The sequence below is a fragment of the Magnolia sinica genome, chromosome 5 (genome assembly GCF_029962835.1).
Source record: "Magnolia sinica isolate HGM2019 chromosome 5, MsV1, whole genome shotgun sequence".
NCBI lineage: Eukaryota > Viridiplantae > Streptophyta > Magnoliopsida > Magnoliales > Magnoliaceae > Magnolia > Magnolia sinica.
In genome coordinates, this window is record NC_080577.1 from 114,026,246 (window position 1) to 114,042,184 (window position 15,939).

General features: G+C 42.2%; 1 protein-coding gene and 1 long non-coding RNA gene across 2 annotated transcripts; both read left to right on the top strand.

Moving 5' to 3' along the window:
* Positions 1–35: 35 nt before the first annotated feature.
* LOC131246810 (uncharacterized) lies at positions 36–11,560 on the top strand. The gene is made up of 3 exons (XM_058247228.1): positions 36–438; positions 4,016–4,137; positions 11,268–11,560. The coding sequence occupies exons 1-3, from the start codon at positions 122–124 to the stop codon at positions 11,300–11,302; spliced, it is 474 nt and encodes a 157-aa protein (XP_058103211.1). The 5' UTR covers positions 36–121; the 3' UTR covers positions 11,303–11,560.
* LOC131246811 (uncharacterized) lies at positions 4,144–8,604 on the top strand. Its single transcript, XR_009171510.1, has 2 exons — positions 4,144–4,406; positions 8,193–8,604. It is a non-coding gene; the product is annotated as an uncharacterized LOC131246811 (long non-coding RNA).
* Positions 11,561–15,939: the final 4,379 nt, after the last annotated feature.

The window sequence follows — 15,939 nt, forward strand, 5'->3', positions numbered from 1 at the left end:
CCATCTTATAGACGGGTTGGATTCAGTGCACACGGCACTGGGCCCCACATCTGTCCATCTCACCGGAGCTAAAACCCTTTCAAAGCAAGCCCAGAGAGAAGCAGGACTTTCCCAACTCGAGATGGAGAGTGGGTGCAAACACTCCTTGGCCCCACCACAGCTGGCCCACCATCATCACCACCATTCAATCTCCTGTCCTCTCTTCAGAAGATCCCTCCATGGCCCACCTTGCTTCTTCCACCATCACCATCACCACCACCACCACCACCACTTCCCTCCTCCCTCCTTTTGCCCCTTTCAACACCATTTACGCCCTCCACCGTTTGCTTTCCCGCCTCCGATTTCCAACGGCCCTGAACCCGGTTCTCTTCCTCCAACCGTAGGTGATGGCGAACAGGCGGTTTCTTTTCATGGCAGGTCTGCCGGTTCGGGATGCGAGTAAGCCGGTCTATTCCTGTTCTCCTCTTCTTCTTTCTTCTTTCCTTTGGTTTTAGGTCGTCCATGGTTTACTGGTTTGGTAGTCCGCGGGAGAACCCAAAACTGTGTTGTGAAAAAATATTGTTTATATATATATATATATATATATATATATATATATATATATATATATATATATAGTTTGAAACAACTCAAGTTTTGGTGTTTTTGGAATAGTCCCATATGAGGTGTGAAGTACCTTTATATTTCTTTGGTTGATCCGTGGAGTATCAGGAGTTGTCGTGTTCCGCACTGGAACACCCTCGCTCAGGCTCGGTGTGAGGGCATGGGCATGTGATGCATGTGAGGTTGTGGAGGCGTACTTTGCACTTTGCATGTGGACCATGCAGAAACGGCTGCATGTGGCTAGCCTAACAGCCATAAAACGGCTAGCCAGCGAGTCTAAACGGCTAGCAAGCAGCAGCAATTATCCTACATGCACAATGGTCAGAAACTGCCAATAACGGCTAGTTTCTTACCAACAGCCATAAAATAGTCATATTGGTTTATGACCCTGGACCAAAACGGGCAGCCACCCTAGCCTATATAAACAGTGCCTGGATGGTTCAACAGACCATCACCAACACTCGAACCATACTCACTTACGAACTAGCAAAAAGTGCAACTGTGTACTTTGATCAGTCAGCAAGGTTCATACAAACCTTAGCTAGAAGACCACAAGAAACAGACCAATGCAGTGGTCTAAAATTTTCTATTTCTCTTTCTTAATTTGGGATTTTTTCTTTTATTTATCTACCAAAAAAATTGTGTACAGAGTTCCATTCATGTTTCTTCGTATTTGCTGTACGCAGATCCACACCTAGGCTCGTCATATCCTAGAAGCTGCTTGCCTGAAACCTATCAACATTCTCAATCTTTTTGAGAAGGGGTGAATAACACTTTATGAACAGCGTGATCACACGTGCTTCAGCTTGTCCTTATATTTTCGGTTTAATTATTTTTACAGAAATTGTAAATTCTGTAATTTGCGTTAACAAACTGTAGTCATCCATCCGATCATCTGATGGGTCTACTGTGGATGGACATTGTTCAAAACTACCACTGATTTTAACTTTCCGATTAATCAGCTTTGGCTTGCTGGACAGTAATCACTGGCATCTTTGTTTTAGCTATCTGTTCGTAGGCTAATGAGGGTTAGTGGATCCTCAGTCAGTGGGATTTTTTTTTGCAATGCAGGCTATCTGCATTCAGACCCATTGAGTGAATGGTTCCGATTGCAGAGGTTCGGCATCGCGTAGGGTGGATGCCCCGAGAACTACCGCCGTTTCGGGTACTCCCAAGTTTCAATCTTTTCTCTTATGGTTTTTTTTTTTCCCTCTCTTAATTTCTTGCCAGCTTGCCCAAGTTAGGCTACCTTTGGATGTGTTTCGACAAAAAACGAAAAGTATTTGGTTTGGGGATTATCTTATTCAATAATAGCAATGAAGGAATAAGGAGAATAATCATCACAATGTATTTTATTTATCCTGAATTCGTTTACATCCTCTTTATCCCTTGATTCTAAAATAAAGTATGCATAACAAAAATACAAGAATCAAGTAAATTCGAATATCAATTTCAGCAACATCTCAGATCGTAATATCATTTTCTGATCGCATAAGTCGTTGTGCGGAAATGATATTATCCCAATTGATTTCGTAGACTTGAAGAACTTTAGCCCCGTGGCATGACTCGAGCCTTCTCTGATATCTTCAAGATGACAATATATCATTAGAAATTTACTGTCCGCGCAATGGGCTTGTTGTGCAGACAGCAGGTGAGCACCCTCATCTGGTTGCATGGGCATCTGGTTACGCGAACCACCTGTTGCGCGAGCGCGCAACAGGTACTCCATGTACCTTAGCAAATATTGGAGAATCTTTTCTCTTCCACTTTACTTCGTGAATCTTCTAATGTCCAAATGAAGGAGATGGTGGGGTATTTATAGACCCCCCCCCCCCCCCCCGCACGTGCGAACTCCCCCATCCGCGCAGCAAGCAACAAATATCAGAACCATTGTGTGGATACTCTCATAATCTCATTGCGAGTAGCCTTCCATTGTGCGCTGCGCAATGACCTTTCTAAACTCCTGTTGTGCACTGCGCAAGAAACAAATAAAAATTTTCATCTTCTTTACTTTTACTCCTTTTCACACTTTTTGTGCTCCAACAGGATGCACTATTGAATTGAATTGCAATAATTAGTTGGATAGTGTGGACAACCAAATTGTGATTGAATGAATAACAATGCTTGATCGAGAGATTGTTCGGTTCAGAGGTCACCTTTGTTGTTGTTGAAATTAATGCCATGGGGAAGAACACGGATAAAATAAATTGGTGATGAAATGGAACGGCATGCCTGATTTGAAGATCGGCGAAGGCAGTAATGCAAATGATGGTGATTCAGATTTTTTGCTGAGTTGAGGCATGGACTATGTCACTCTCTTTGAGATAGTTCGCACTCCTTGGTGAGATCAATTGGTGTAGTAGGCTCCCAGCACGCTATCCCTAGGATGCAATTAACTACATTATATATATATATATATATATATATATATATATATATAGAGAGAGAGAGAGAGAGAGAGAGAGAGAGAGAGAGAGAGAGAGAGAGAGAGTTCTAACTAATATGCTCGTTAGTAGACTATCACATTCATTGAGATGCGCCTGTTTAACTGGTCTTCTGGCCAGCTTGCCTCTCGGACTGCCCTTGTGAGTGCGAACAAGCGAGAGTGTAATGTGAGCATTTTTCAAAAGATTATGGAGTGGAATGCTTTATAAACACCAACATATCCTATATCGGTAACGGTGGCCGTAACAGTCATAACTCATCACTGTTACCTTTATGATACGGGCCGCAATGGCCATTATAGTGTGTGTGTGTGTTTTTTTTTTTTTTTTAAATTGAAAAGAAAAAAGAAAAAAGAGAGACTAAAAAACCTGTATCTGCCTTGTAACAGACCATTATGGCCGTTTCGGGGGCTGTAACAATGTTACGGATTATTTTTTCCATAACAGCCATTACAATCCTACAACGTGTAACAGTTGTAGCATTACCTTTACGTAACAACGCTTATGACCTCGTAATGGCCGTTATGGCACATCATGACAAGCACTCTCCACTCCCTTTCCAATGTGGGATAAACTTTTGCACTTGAAAACACACACACACTTTAGCTATTTTTTGTATCATTGTTATTTGAAATACTCCAACAACCTTTTCATGATCCAAACAATCAATGAAACTCACAACTAGATGAATGGCTTAGGTCACCCAAAGGTGGGCTCACAAGTACCATTACTATTTGGAAACAAAAAAAGAAATACATTTTTAAGCATAATATTATCCAATTACCTTGCAATTACATTACTTTCAAGTTTCAAGCTGGATCTGAAAAGATTGTAATGCAGATTCGAAGAGGATTTGGTGAATTTTCTTTGCAATTCCATGATTGTTCATTGAAAGCTTGCAATCCAAATCAGTTGTGATCAAAATTTCAATCTTTTCTTGATTGGCAGACTGGTTTTGTTGGATATAGGTTGCAGGAGGATCTGACAGTAGAACTCCATGGAGCAGTAGTCGAAGAAGAAGAACCAGTTTTTGTTATGACAGATGAATGGATGGAGTTTTTTGCTAAATCAGAAGCTAAAAGAAGATTAGGTAGCTTTCTTTTCTCTCTCTCCATTTTTCTACATACACTGGAACACCCGAAGTTATGCTCTCATGCAATGTATCTTGATCAAGCTGATCAAGAGTAAATTAATCTCCACAATGGATGGCCCATGCATTGAAAGTACCCCATTATGCAATCCTAACCATCAGAAGAACTGATAGTTATAGAACAAAAATGACCAACTGTTCACATTACATGCAATTTTCAATATTCCATTAATTGAATGGTTATGATCACCCAACATATACCTCATGTAGTATTCAAATTTTTTTTTTTTTTGAAAGATAACGCGATTTCATTAAAAGCTAAAAGAGAAAACAGAGAGAAAACTAACAAGCCTGCCGAGAGAGCAGACAGCAGCAAAACAGAAAAAGGGAAAGAATAAGAAAAGGAAAACAAGGAGAGAAAGGAGAAAGGTTAGAGCCCCAAGAACATCATGTCGCAATCTTTAAGCTTGTCATCATAGGAGGCCCATTTATTCAAACTGCGCTTGGCCCTGGACGAAACCACCCGAGCAGAGTTGGAAGAATCTCTAAAGCATCTTCCATTCCTTTCTTCCCTAACGGACCACTAGATTGTTAGGACAACCATCCTCCAAAGTCTAGTAGTGGACTTGCCAAAAGCAACCCCGCGCCAAGCGAGAAGCAGGAGGTCGACCGAATTAGGAAAACACCAGCTAATGTTGAATCGGGAGAGGAAATCTGACCAAATATCTGAAATGAAAGGGCAGTGAAGCAGTAGGTGGTTGACAGTTTCCTCATCCCGCATGCAGCACCAGCATATGTTTGGAATAACCATGCCTCTTTTCCTGAGGTTGTCAACGGTTAGGATTTTTCTTTTGCTAACGAGCCATCCAAAGGCCGATAACTTAGGGGGCACAGAATACTTCCAGCCAAAATGGGGGATACGGTTGGCTGATTCAGTCTTGCTGATGAGGAGGTAATTGTACAAGGAGCGGACTGAGAAATAGCTGGATTTTTCCAAATTCCAAAAAATGGAGTCGGCTTGAGAACGGGAAGGGCTGAAGCCGTCGATGAAAAGAAGCAGCTCCGAGAACTCGCTGACTTCCCAATCATTTAGATTGCATCTGCAAGTGATGCTCCACGCAGCATTTCCTTCAGTGGCAGGCAGTTGGCCACCGAGATGTCTTTTACTGGCGCAAGCCTGAAAATGTTGGGGAAGAGCTCTTTCAATGGCTGATTGCCTCTCCATGGGTCCAACCAGAGGCGGATTCTCTCCCCATTGCCCACAGCAAAACCGATATTGCTGATAACATCCTTTTTCAAATTGGATATACCTTTCCAAATGTTGGAAACGTTTCTAACAGCCCCATCTTTGGTCCACCACCCATTCTAAGAACTGCCATATTTACCTTTAATGATAAGATTCCAAAGGGTCCCACTTTCCGTTCCTAGCCTCCAAATCCATTTACCTAACAGAGCTTGGTTCATGATTTTAAGATCTTTTACTCCGGCCCCTCCCATACGATTCTGGCAGCAAACCTCCTTCCAGTTTACAAGATGGAATTTTTTCTTGTCCTCCTTGTCATGCCATAGGAAGTCCCTTCTGATCTTGTCTAACGAGGATAAAACAGCCGCCGGGCATCTAAAAATAGACATGAAATATATAGGCAGGTTGGAGAGGGCTGCCTTGATGAGGGTGAGATGGCCAGCGAAAGACAAGTACCTGCACCTCCATCTATCTAAATAAGACTGAAACCTGGACACAATCTTATTCCACTGGGACTGAGGAGGGGGGCCAATGCATAACGAAAGGCCCACAAAAGTAGAAGGGAGAGAGCCCACTGAACAATCCAGGATCTTAGCCAGAGCAGACGAATCATCGATATCCAGATTGATACCAAAAAACTTAGATTTAGACAGATTAACCCGCATACCTGAAACGGCCTTGAAACATCGGAGAGTGGTGCGAAGGTTGAAGATTTTTTCTACATTGGCGTTAGAGAAGATGTGGGTATCATCGGCGAACTGGAGGTGTGTGAGGGGCAGATGGATACCCTTCATAGAAATGCCACTTAGAGTACCTTCCTGCTGACCTTTAAAGAGCATTTGAGATAGGGCCTCCCCAATGATGAGAAAGAGGAAAGGCGAGAGGGGGTCTCCCTGCCACAAACCGCGGGATCCTTTGAAGAAAACTTTAGGGGATCTATTCAGCAGGATCGAATAATGAGCCTAATTCAGACAATTGGAAATCCATGCACACCATTTGCTTCCAAAACCTAGTCTCCTCATCATGTATTGTAAGAAATTCCAATCGACATGGTCGTAGGCTTTCTCGATGTCCAACTTACACATCACAGACTTCTGGCTCGATCTATGGATCGAGTGGAGGCATTCGTTAGCTATCAACGAGCAGTCGATAATTTGTCTTCCAACTATGAAGGCGTGTTGGTTAGCAGAGATGATGCTACCCATGATCTTTCTAAGTCTGGAAGAAAGGACCTTTGCGAGAATTTTATAGAGGCTCCCCACCAGACTGATAGGCCTGAAATCTTGGATCGCAACAGCCCCTGAAAACTTCGGAATTAGGGCTATGAAGGTGGCCCCAAGACTCTTAGATAATCTGCCACGGCTGTAAAATTCAGAGAAAAAATCCATGAGATCCTTCTGGAGGAGATTCCAAAAAGCCTGGTAGAATTTAATCGGGAAGCCATCAGGGCCCGGCGCTTTGTCACCATCCATGGAGTCGATGGCGAGCTTCACTTCTTCCACGCAAAAAGGAAGTTCGGGCGACGCAGCCTCATCACTAGAAAGATTGCTCATGGATAGCCCATCCAAATGAGGCCTGATCCAATTTTCACCTTGCAGCCAATCTCTTAAATGGGACACTGCTTCCATCACAATAGTGTCTTTGTCTTCCGTTCTCTTGCCATTGACAATAATGCTGCTGATCTGATTGCATCTGGCCCTCAGATTGGCAATACTGTGAAAGTAGGCTGTGTTTTTATCCCCTTCCTTGATCCATCTGACCCGAGACTTCTGCTTCTAAGAGATTTCTTTTTCTAGGGCCCTGGAAGAAAGAGCTTGGATAAGGGAAATTCTTCGGGCCATTACGTCCATGCCCATCGGCTGGATTTCAGCTTCAGCGTCGATTCTCTGCAATTCTTCTAGGAGCCTTTCCAATTCCTGTTCTCTGAGCTGAAATTCCTGCTGATACCAAACTCTCAACCTGCTTTTGAGATGCTTTAACTTTTCATAAAATCTGAAGCCAGCGAAACCATTAGGTTGCAATTCTTCCCACCAGGCAGTCACTTTCTGACGGAATCTAACAATCTTGAGCCAAGAAAGGTTGAATTTGAATGGTTTGGGCCCCAAGTTAGAGCCTTCGAAAGAAAGCTTTATCGGTCTATGATCTGAGGTGGTTCTCGGAAGAGCTATTTGGGAAGAGAAAGAGAAGAGATCCATCCAATCAAAGGGAGATTTGATGACATTGAAATCCCCAGCAAAGCAGGCGGGGCCATCAAAGCTGCGTCTAATGGTGCTGAGCTTGTCCCAAAAATCTTGTTTTTTGGCATCCTCAGTGGGCCCGTAGATAGAAGAAATAAGAACCCGAACTCCGGAAGAAATCTGAATCAGAGAGGCAAAGACGGAAAAAGATCTCACCCAACTATTCTGCAGCGTCCATTGTGATGACCGCCAGGCGAGAAGGATGCCACCAGCACTACCTTGAGCGTTGAGAGCGATCCATTATCCGAAGCCCCCCAGAGAGTACCCATTAGCTTGCCATCGAACTGAGCCACCTTGGTTTCCTGGAGGCAGATGATTTGAGGGTGATGACGGTCACAGGAGTCCTTTATGAGGCGTGTCTTTTGCTTGGACACCATGCCTCTCACATTCCATGATATAATGGTCATTGGGGAACAGGGCTTCCCCGAATTCCCTTTCCCCTGGCCGGACGATCAGGGAGCAACACCATTCTCTGGAAATCATTGCTATTGCATGATCTGGATCGGTGATTACGCGGAGATTTTGAAAGTGAGAGGGGACGGCCTCGAGCTTCCACACAATGAAAAAGGGCTAAGCCTTTCAAAATTTTGCTCCATGGGATATATCTTGATCTAGCCGATCAAGAGTAATCCTAACAATGGCTGACCCTTTCATATAAAATACCCCACTAAACGATCCTAACCATGCAAAGAACTGGGAGTTAAAAGCAAAAATATCCAACAACTCACCACAGTTAGGAAGCAAGATTCCATTGATTGAATGGTTATGATCATCCGAGATACACCCGTGAAGCACTCCAAGTTTTGCTTCCGGAATATATCTTGATCAAGCTGATCAAGGGTAATCCCCACAATGGATGGCCCATTCATTGAAAATATGCCATTAGACAATCCTAACCATCCGAAGAAACTGACTGTTGAAAACAAAACAAAAAAAAAAAGAGTCAACAACAGTTCAGCACAGTTAAGAAGCAAGATTCCGTTGATTTTTTTTTTTAAAAAAAAAACAGTTTCACCACAGCTAAGAAGCAAGATTCTATTGATTGAATGGTTATGATCATCTGAGATACTGTGGGGTACTTGAAGTTTTTCTCCACAAAATATATCTTGATTAAGATTATCACCAGTAATCCCCACAAGTGATGGCCCAAGCATTAAAAATACCCCATCAGACTAGCCTAACCATCTGAAGAACGAAGAGTTGAAAACGAAAAATAACCAACAATTCACAGTTCGTGAGCAAGATTCTGTGGATTGATGGCTATGATCATTTGAATGGTGTTTATTTATGGCTGAGATCCCATTTAACACAATTGCGAATTGGGTGGAAACTGTGCTGACTGGCCTTTTCCGAGTCCATTCCATTCTGTGTTTGGGCTTCACCTTAATGGCTGTGGGTCTGGCCTGTGCCTCGGTTCTAGGCTCGATAGCTGAATCGGTTGAACCTTTGTTCTATCTTTGCAGGACATTGGTGAGCTTTGTATGTTGCTAGTTGATGTAGAGCGGGTCACAGACAATTTCATGGCCAAGATGGATCAGAAAAGGCCCGGTCGACGACAGAAGTGATCCGGACCGTTGGACCTTAGATCGGGCATATCTCGCAATCCGGAATGAGTTACCTGACGTAAAATATATGATTTTGGGGTAGAACGAGCTACTTTAGCCAACCAACCCAGCTACGCTAGGTTGTGCAGCCCGGAATTGCGAAAAACCCCTGGATCGACGGTCATTTTCGTGCTTTAATTTCGTTTTTACTATAAATAGTAAGTTTTAGTTTGATTATAACTCTTCATCCGTCGGGCTTTAGGAGCTGCGTCCAACGTGAAAAGAGCTTAGAATAATTAGGGGCACGGTTTGGTGAAGCCAGATAGGACACTTACTATTTTTGGCTGAAAACCTTGCGCACTAGTAGACATCACGACCGTCTATAAATAGTAAGTTTACTATTTATAGTAAGTCACGGATTCTAGAGTTTTAGTTGTAGTTTGATTCTGATTTCTTACCCATTGCTTGGTACCCCTATTTAAAGGGTTGTGAACTCGTTTTTAGTAATCAACTAATCAATTTTGAATTTCTTAGAATTTGTTTCTATTTTTCTACTTTCTTTCCTCGTGGATTCGAGAAGTCTCTGTGAGGAGTCCACAAAAGCTCCGCGGATTCGGAGTAGTTACCCTCATCACGTTCATCCCTGCGTCACTAGTGGGCTGAGCCCAATTACTTTTTCAGGTTTGGTACTGGACTTAGGTCGTTAGCTCATGTGCGAGACTCGAGCATGCTGCAGTCCACCCCAGTACAGCCCAGCCTAGTTGCGACCCTAATTGCAAGTGCTCTTGAGGTGGACCTATTAGTGTCAATGGGTGAGTTGGCTCACAGGTTTGGGCCAAGCTAAATGGATAGCTGGTTGGGCTTGCTCTAGAAAATGTGCCCATTTAAGTAAATGGGTTGGGATCAGGTTGGAATTTATCCAACCAAACCCCACCACATGATTATCAATGTGCTGCACTGGATGACCCCACCAGATCCAAAGCCCAAAAATAGCGTGACTACAGAAATATAGATAATGCAACTGTATATAACATTAGCAGCCGTGGACGATTTTACCCCTGTAATTAGTTTATGAGGAGACTTTAATTTGGATTCTAGAAGGACATGGGAAGGGATTTAAAATATAGTTGAGGATAATTAGGTCCGTTTGGAGGTGTGTAGTTGGTTGGTAATGTACTGTTCCGCAATAGCTTAGATTTTACCCACTCAAACCTGGTCTGCGCCGACGCCTCCCTCTCTCTACACAGCCCACCCCATCTAAGGTCTTCAGAATCGGTTACGTAATGGCCGTAATGGTCCCGTAGCGGCCCATAACGGACCATAACAGTCCTGTTACAGTTTTTTCAAAAAATAAAAAGCGCTGTAATGGCCCATACAGGAGCCGTTATGGCCCGTATCATAACGGTAACAGTGGTGGCCGTTATGGCCACCATTACCATTGTAGAACACCTTGACCCCATCTCTTCCTCTCCATGCATTCTCTCCATGAAGCCCGTCCCTTCTCATTTTCTTTGTATGTAGCCCTCACCTATACCATCCTAATCTCTCCCTCTTCCTCTCTCTCCATGTGCATAGTAGGTGCCATTCTCGGATTTGCTACTACTTGACCCAGTTTTTGATACAATGAGTTAGCCCCACCGAGTCACCCCCAACTCGGGCTAGTCAGCCAAAACCAAGGCCGAATCCCTGAGTCTAAAAACCGTGATTAGACCAGGTTAGGCCTTTAGCCGCATATTTCATTCTTAAACTTGAGTTGGGTCATACTAGATTGGACTGACCTGCGGATTACATTTAAGTAGGTTGGTTTGGTTCAGGCTCGGGCTTGATGAATTTTAAGTGGGTTGGGTCGGGCCACAAGGTGATAGGTGGCATTTCACTTTGGGCCAGAATTCATGACCCTTTTATTAAATGGGTCGGGCTTAGGCTTACCACGACCTTACCCGAACCCAACCGACTGCATCCCCTGGGTGCACTTGCCACGCTGTTGTTGTTGTTGTTGTTGGGGGTGGTGGTGGTGGTGGTGGTTGTTGTCGTAGTTTCTCAGTGTACATGAGTTTTGATTTTTGATCTGGTACTGATTGCTAACTAACTCCATTGAATGCTCAGAGAAGCAGAAAAGGAAGCAGAAGGGCAACAAATGAAGTGGAACTGCCTCTCTCTCTCTCTCTCTCTCTCCAAAGGAATGGATTTCAATACCTACTGCTTCATGGTTGAGAGATTTTCAAGGATGGTTTTAGCGGTTCTTATCATTATTATTTTTTAAAATCTTTTCTGGGTGTGGGTTTTTTGAGTATTTAATGTAAGAAAGCTGATTATACATCTCATATTGAAGGCCATGGATCCTATGGTTAGGATTGTTCGATTGGTGGTGGACCCAATGGTAGAATAATTTCTGATGATGTTTCCCCCTGGGGTTCGGAAACATGGTACTGGTACCCACCTATTTTCGGCCCTGTGGTATGCATATGACATCCAACCTGTAGAATAAGTGGCCTCCGTTCATGATGGCCAGACTCCCCAGATATCATGCCAATCTAACCTTGAAGTGGGCCACACCATCAGATAATAATGTAAATTCACTGAAAAAACCTTCAAAATTCAGGTTTCAGGCCCACCTGATGATTGGATTGGCTTGATTTTTTGGACGTCCCATCAATGGTGGCACCCATCTTTTGGATGGGTAGATGTCATGTAGATGCGGGCCCCACCACTTGAATTAGCGGGCTTTCGGGTTGTACTTGTTTTCTTTGTTGTGGCCCACCTATTTGTTGGTAGGCCTGATTTTGTGCTGGGTCTACAACATGTGGGGTTGCACACCATGTGGGGCCCACAATGGCTAGGCATCAACGCTAGCCGTGGATCAGTGATTGCAATTCAATTCGATCGGTGCATCCAAACACGCCTCAGAAACAAGTAGGCTAAAACAAAGTCAAGCGGTTTTTTCAAATAGGAATACCTCTTGCATGGGGAACCCAAGTCCCCTCTTGCCTCATCTTACCAGCCGTTCGATCCATCATTGTGGGGCCCACCTGATCCAACTACAAGCACACTTTAATACTGTGGTGTGGACATGCTATAATAGCATGGCACCAGGTAGATTATGCTTTTCTCATTAAGGAAACGCTGAATTCATTGGACATATATTAATCAGATGGTAGGAGTTTTAAGATCATATAGCAGATTTTGGGCCATGAGCACTCCCACATGATTATAAAAAAAGAAAAGAAAATGAAAGGTCTTAATCATCTGATTGGCAAGAGCCCAGCTCATTTACAAGTCCTTGTAGGAGAACACCTTAGTGTGTGGCTGTGGCATTTAACCTATCTAACATGGTTGACATAACCATCATGTGGGTTATTACGTGAATTTTGAGATTTTTTAATGGTTGTCAAATATTTTCTACAGTGAAAGTGTATCTGTGGAACCCTAATGTGATGATGTTTAATTGGGACATATGCTGCTGTGAAAGATATGGAAGTGGTTGCAGTGAAGTGGGTCGGTGAGGTTAGGGCCTTACCAGAGCTGAGTGAGCCTGAATTTGCTCCCTGCAAAGCATGTTTGAAAGTGGTTTGATACATGTGATTTGATACATGTGGGATATGTACCAACCGATGATGTAATGTCAAGGCCTCACTGAGTTCGGCAAGGCCTGGGTGATTGGAGTAAGTGGGTTCGTTATATAGGGTTGAATGAATCAAATGTCAGGTTAGGGCCTCACGAGAGTTGAGTGAGCCTGAATCTGCTCCCCGCAAAGCGTGTTTGAAAGTGGTTCGGTCATCGTGGAATGTATACCAATCAATGTTGTAATGTGAGGGATTTATTGAGTTTGGTGATGCCCATCGTCACCAAATTGTCTCGTCAAGTTCTGTAAATCCAACAACCCTTAACTGTAACTGACTTTATTGGTTGGGTCCCACTGAATTCAAGTCATGCCCAAAGCCGTATTGATTGAACAACCCTTTTCACATTGAACATCCATCAATTGTAAACTAGACCATTGGTGTTGTGGGGCCCATTGTATTTAAGTCATGCTCAAGGTCCTATTGATTGTAGAGCCATTTACTCTTTATCTTGATCATCCATTAAATATCTATTACTCGCGCATTGGGACCATCAATTAGAACTTGTCCTTGGTTTTGGATGCCGATTGATTGCCAGCTTCAACTGCACCTTGTCCATACGTTTTGCCAGCTCATGTTATTTATGAGAAATCCACCTTGTGCATAAATTTTGCCTGCTCATGTTATTTATGAGAAATCCACCTTGTGCATAAATTTTGCCAGCTCATGTTAAAATATAGGTAAAAAATGAGGTAGATCCAAAACTCAAGTGGGCCACATGATATAAAAAAAGTGGGGAGGGAAATGACTACCGTTGAAACCTTCCGAGGTCCACCTTAATGTTCATATACCATCCAAACCATTCATAGGGCCATTCCCATTAGATGAACCAAAAACATAAAAATATTAGCATGATATAAAATTTATGTGACCCCATGTGTTTGGCTTGAAATTCAGTCTTTGGTATGCGTATGTGATGTCCAGTGTGCCAAAGCTTAATGTGGCTCAATCCGAACCGAAAACCTTTTACCCTAGTGCTGAAATAGATAAAAAGATGGTATGTAGTCGTTTAGGATTGAGAACTTAGTAGTTCAGTTGGTTATTTAGCCACATGTAAAAGAGATTAGGCCATTTTTGAAGGGAAGGGTTCATCTTTCCAATGAGTTCTTTTTGTCTTTACTTCGAAAGTACTCGTTCTCATTATGATAGTAAAAATTAATTGATTAGAATGACCATTTGTGAAGGAGATGATTCGTCTTTCTAATGACTTCTTTTTGCCTTTCAGTCGAACGTACTCTTTCTCACTGTGGTGGTAGAGATTAATCAATAAGAATAACATTAGATAAAAGAAATGGAATTACATTTAAAAAAGATAAAAACCTATAAATAAGAGAAAGTCTTCCGTGATACAGCGACTACGACATAGATGGACATAGATGGCGAGGTCTTAGAGTTAAGAATTTGCTTAGTCTAGCAACTTAGGCATAGACAAAAGGAAAGTCTTCGGTGATACAATGACTATGACATAGATGGCAAGGTCTTAGAGTTAAGAATTTCCTTAGTCTAGCAACTTAGGCATCGACAAAAGGAATTGCACTAAAAAAGAAGAAGAAAAAAAAAAGGTCTTCCTTATCCAGCGACATGGGAATAGACAAAGGGAATTACAGTACTCATAATCTAAGCTGGTCCAACATAACAGTGTAGGCATATTGGATTACACTACTCCTAAATTAAAATAGTTCGATGTAGAAGTGTAGAAAGACTAAATTAGACTAAGCTAAGCCAAAATAAGACAAGTAGCGTTGTGTTGTACTGTTATGTTGTATTATATTGGCAAGGGCGTGAAGCTTCTTCTTCTTCTTTTATCTTTCTCCTATTTATAGAAATCTTAAATGGTAACTGGAGAGAGATCTTTGTAGACTCTCCTCAAATTTGCTAATATTTAAATAACCGTTTGGACTTGTAGATAGTTGTGGTTTATTATATAATGTCATGTGTGCTAATCGTTTATCGTAGACTGATCATTGGTTGTGTGCACGTCTTGCACATACTACGCAGATGAGAGTTCTTCTCACAATGCCACTTATGACATATTGTTATCCATTTCTCTGTTCAAATGTGTGTTAAAATCGACCAATTTGGTGTTGTTGTTACATCACTTCATAACTCCTTAAATGATTCGGGCATAAATGTTTTATCTGTGTGATGCCATGGCGCATCAGACAAATTTATTACTAACCATGATTGTATTTCGATTGATATCCATTATCAATCATGAGGTCAATATGGTGAATAGTTGATTTTGCCACATGAGTGAGATACATGACGCACATCTCATAACAATAGCTAGTTGAACTTACCATTTGTGGACTATCCATGACTTTTCAGATTCTATTCAAATCCAATAGTAAAAAAAAATCCTCCATTTTTTTTTAAAAAAATTGATATATCGCCATCACATGGCATCATTTGAGTCACTTGATCTGACGCGTCAAATTAAGTGTAAATATTATGAATATATCAATAGTGGGCATTCAATCCCTACTATTTCCTATTGTGTGTCCCACTTGAGTTTTCAATTTACCTGATTTTGAGTGTGATGCCCTAACATGAGCTCGAAAAATGGATTGACACGGTAGATTTTTCACAAACACCACAGTAGCCCCATGCTAGTTAAGTCCTAAGCAATATTTGTTGAGATTTAACTATGTGCCACTGTTAGAGATGGAGCATATAAAGCAAGGAGTAGATTAGGTGACGTAAAAAAGGTTTAATTATGTCAGTCATAAACTCCACAAGGTCCTGATTCTACTGCAACAATACTTGATTTGATTGATCCACGTGCTTTATGACTCCACAAGGTCTCGACTCTACTGCAATAATACTTGATTTGATTGATCCACGTGCTGCTATTCTAAATAAATAATAAAGTATGTTTTAAAATAGCTACAGACGAGTAGGACATGTATCACATAGGGCTAGATCAATCACATGTCACATAAAGTTATCAACAAAGTTAAGTGACTACAAATCTCCGAGGAAAGCATATATGAAAGTTGTTTGGTATTTGACCAGCATTGTGAGGGCATAAACCAATCAAACCTCACCTTACTCATCAATTAACTGTAATTGACATAGCGGATCACATGCTACTCCGTCGGTCTCAAGCTAGGAACGGGCTAGATGAGGGGCCACCGTGATGTATCTGTTTATCCACG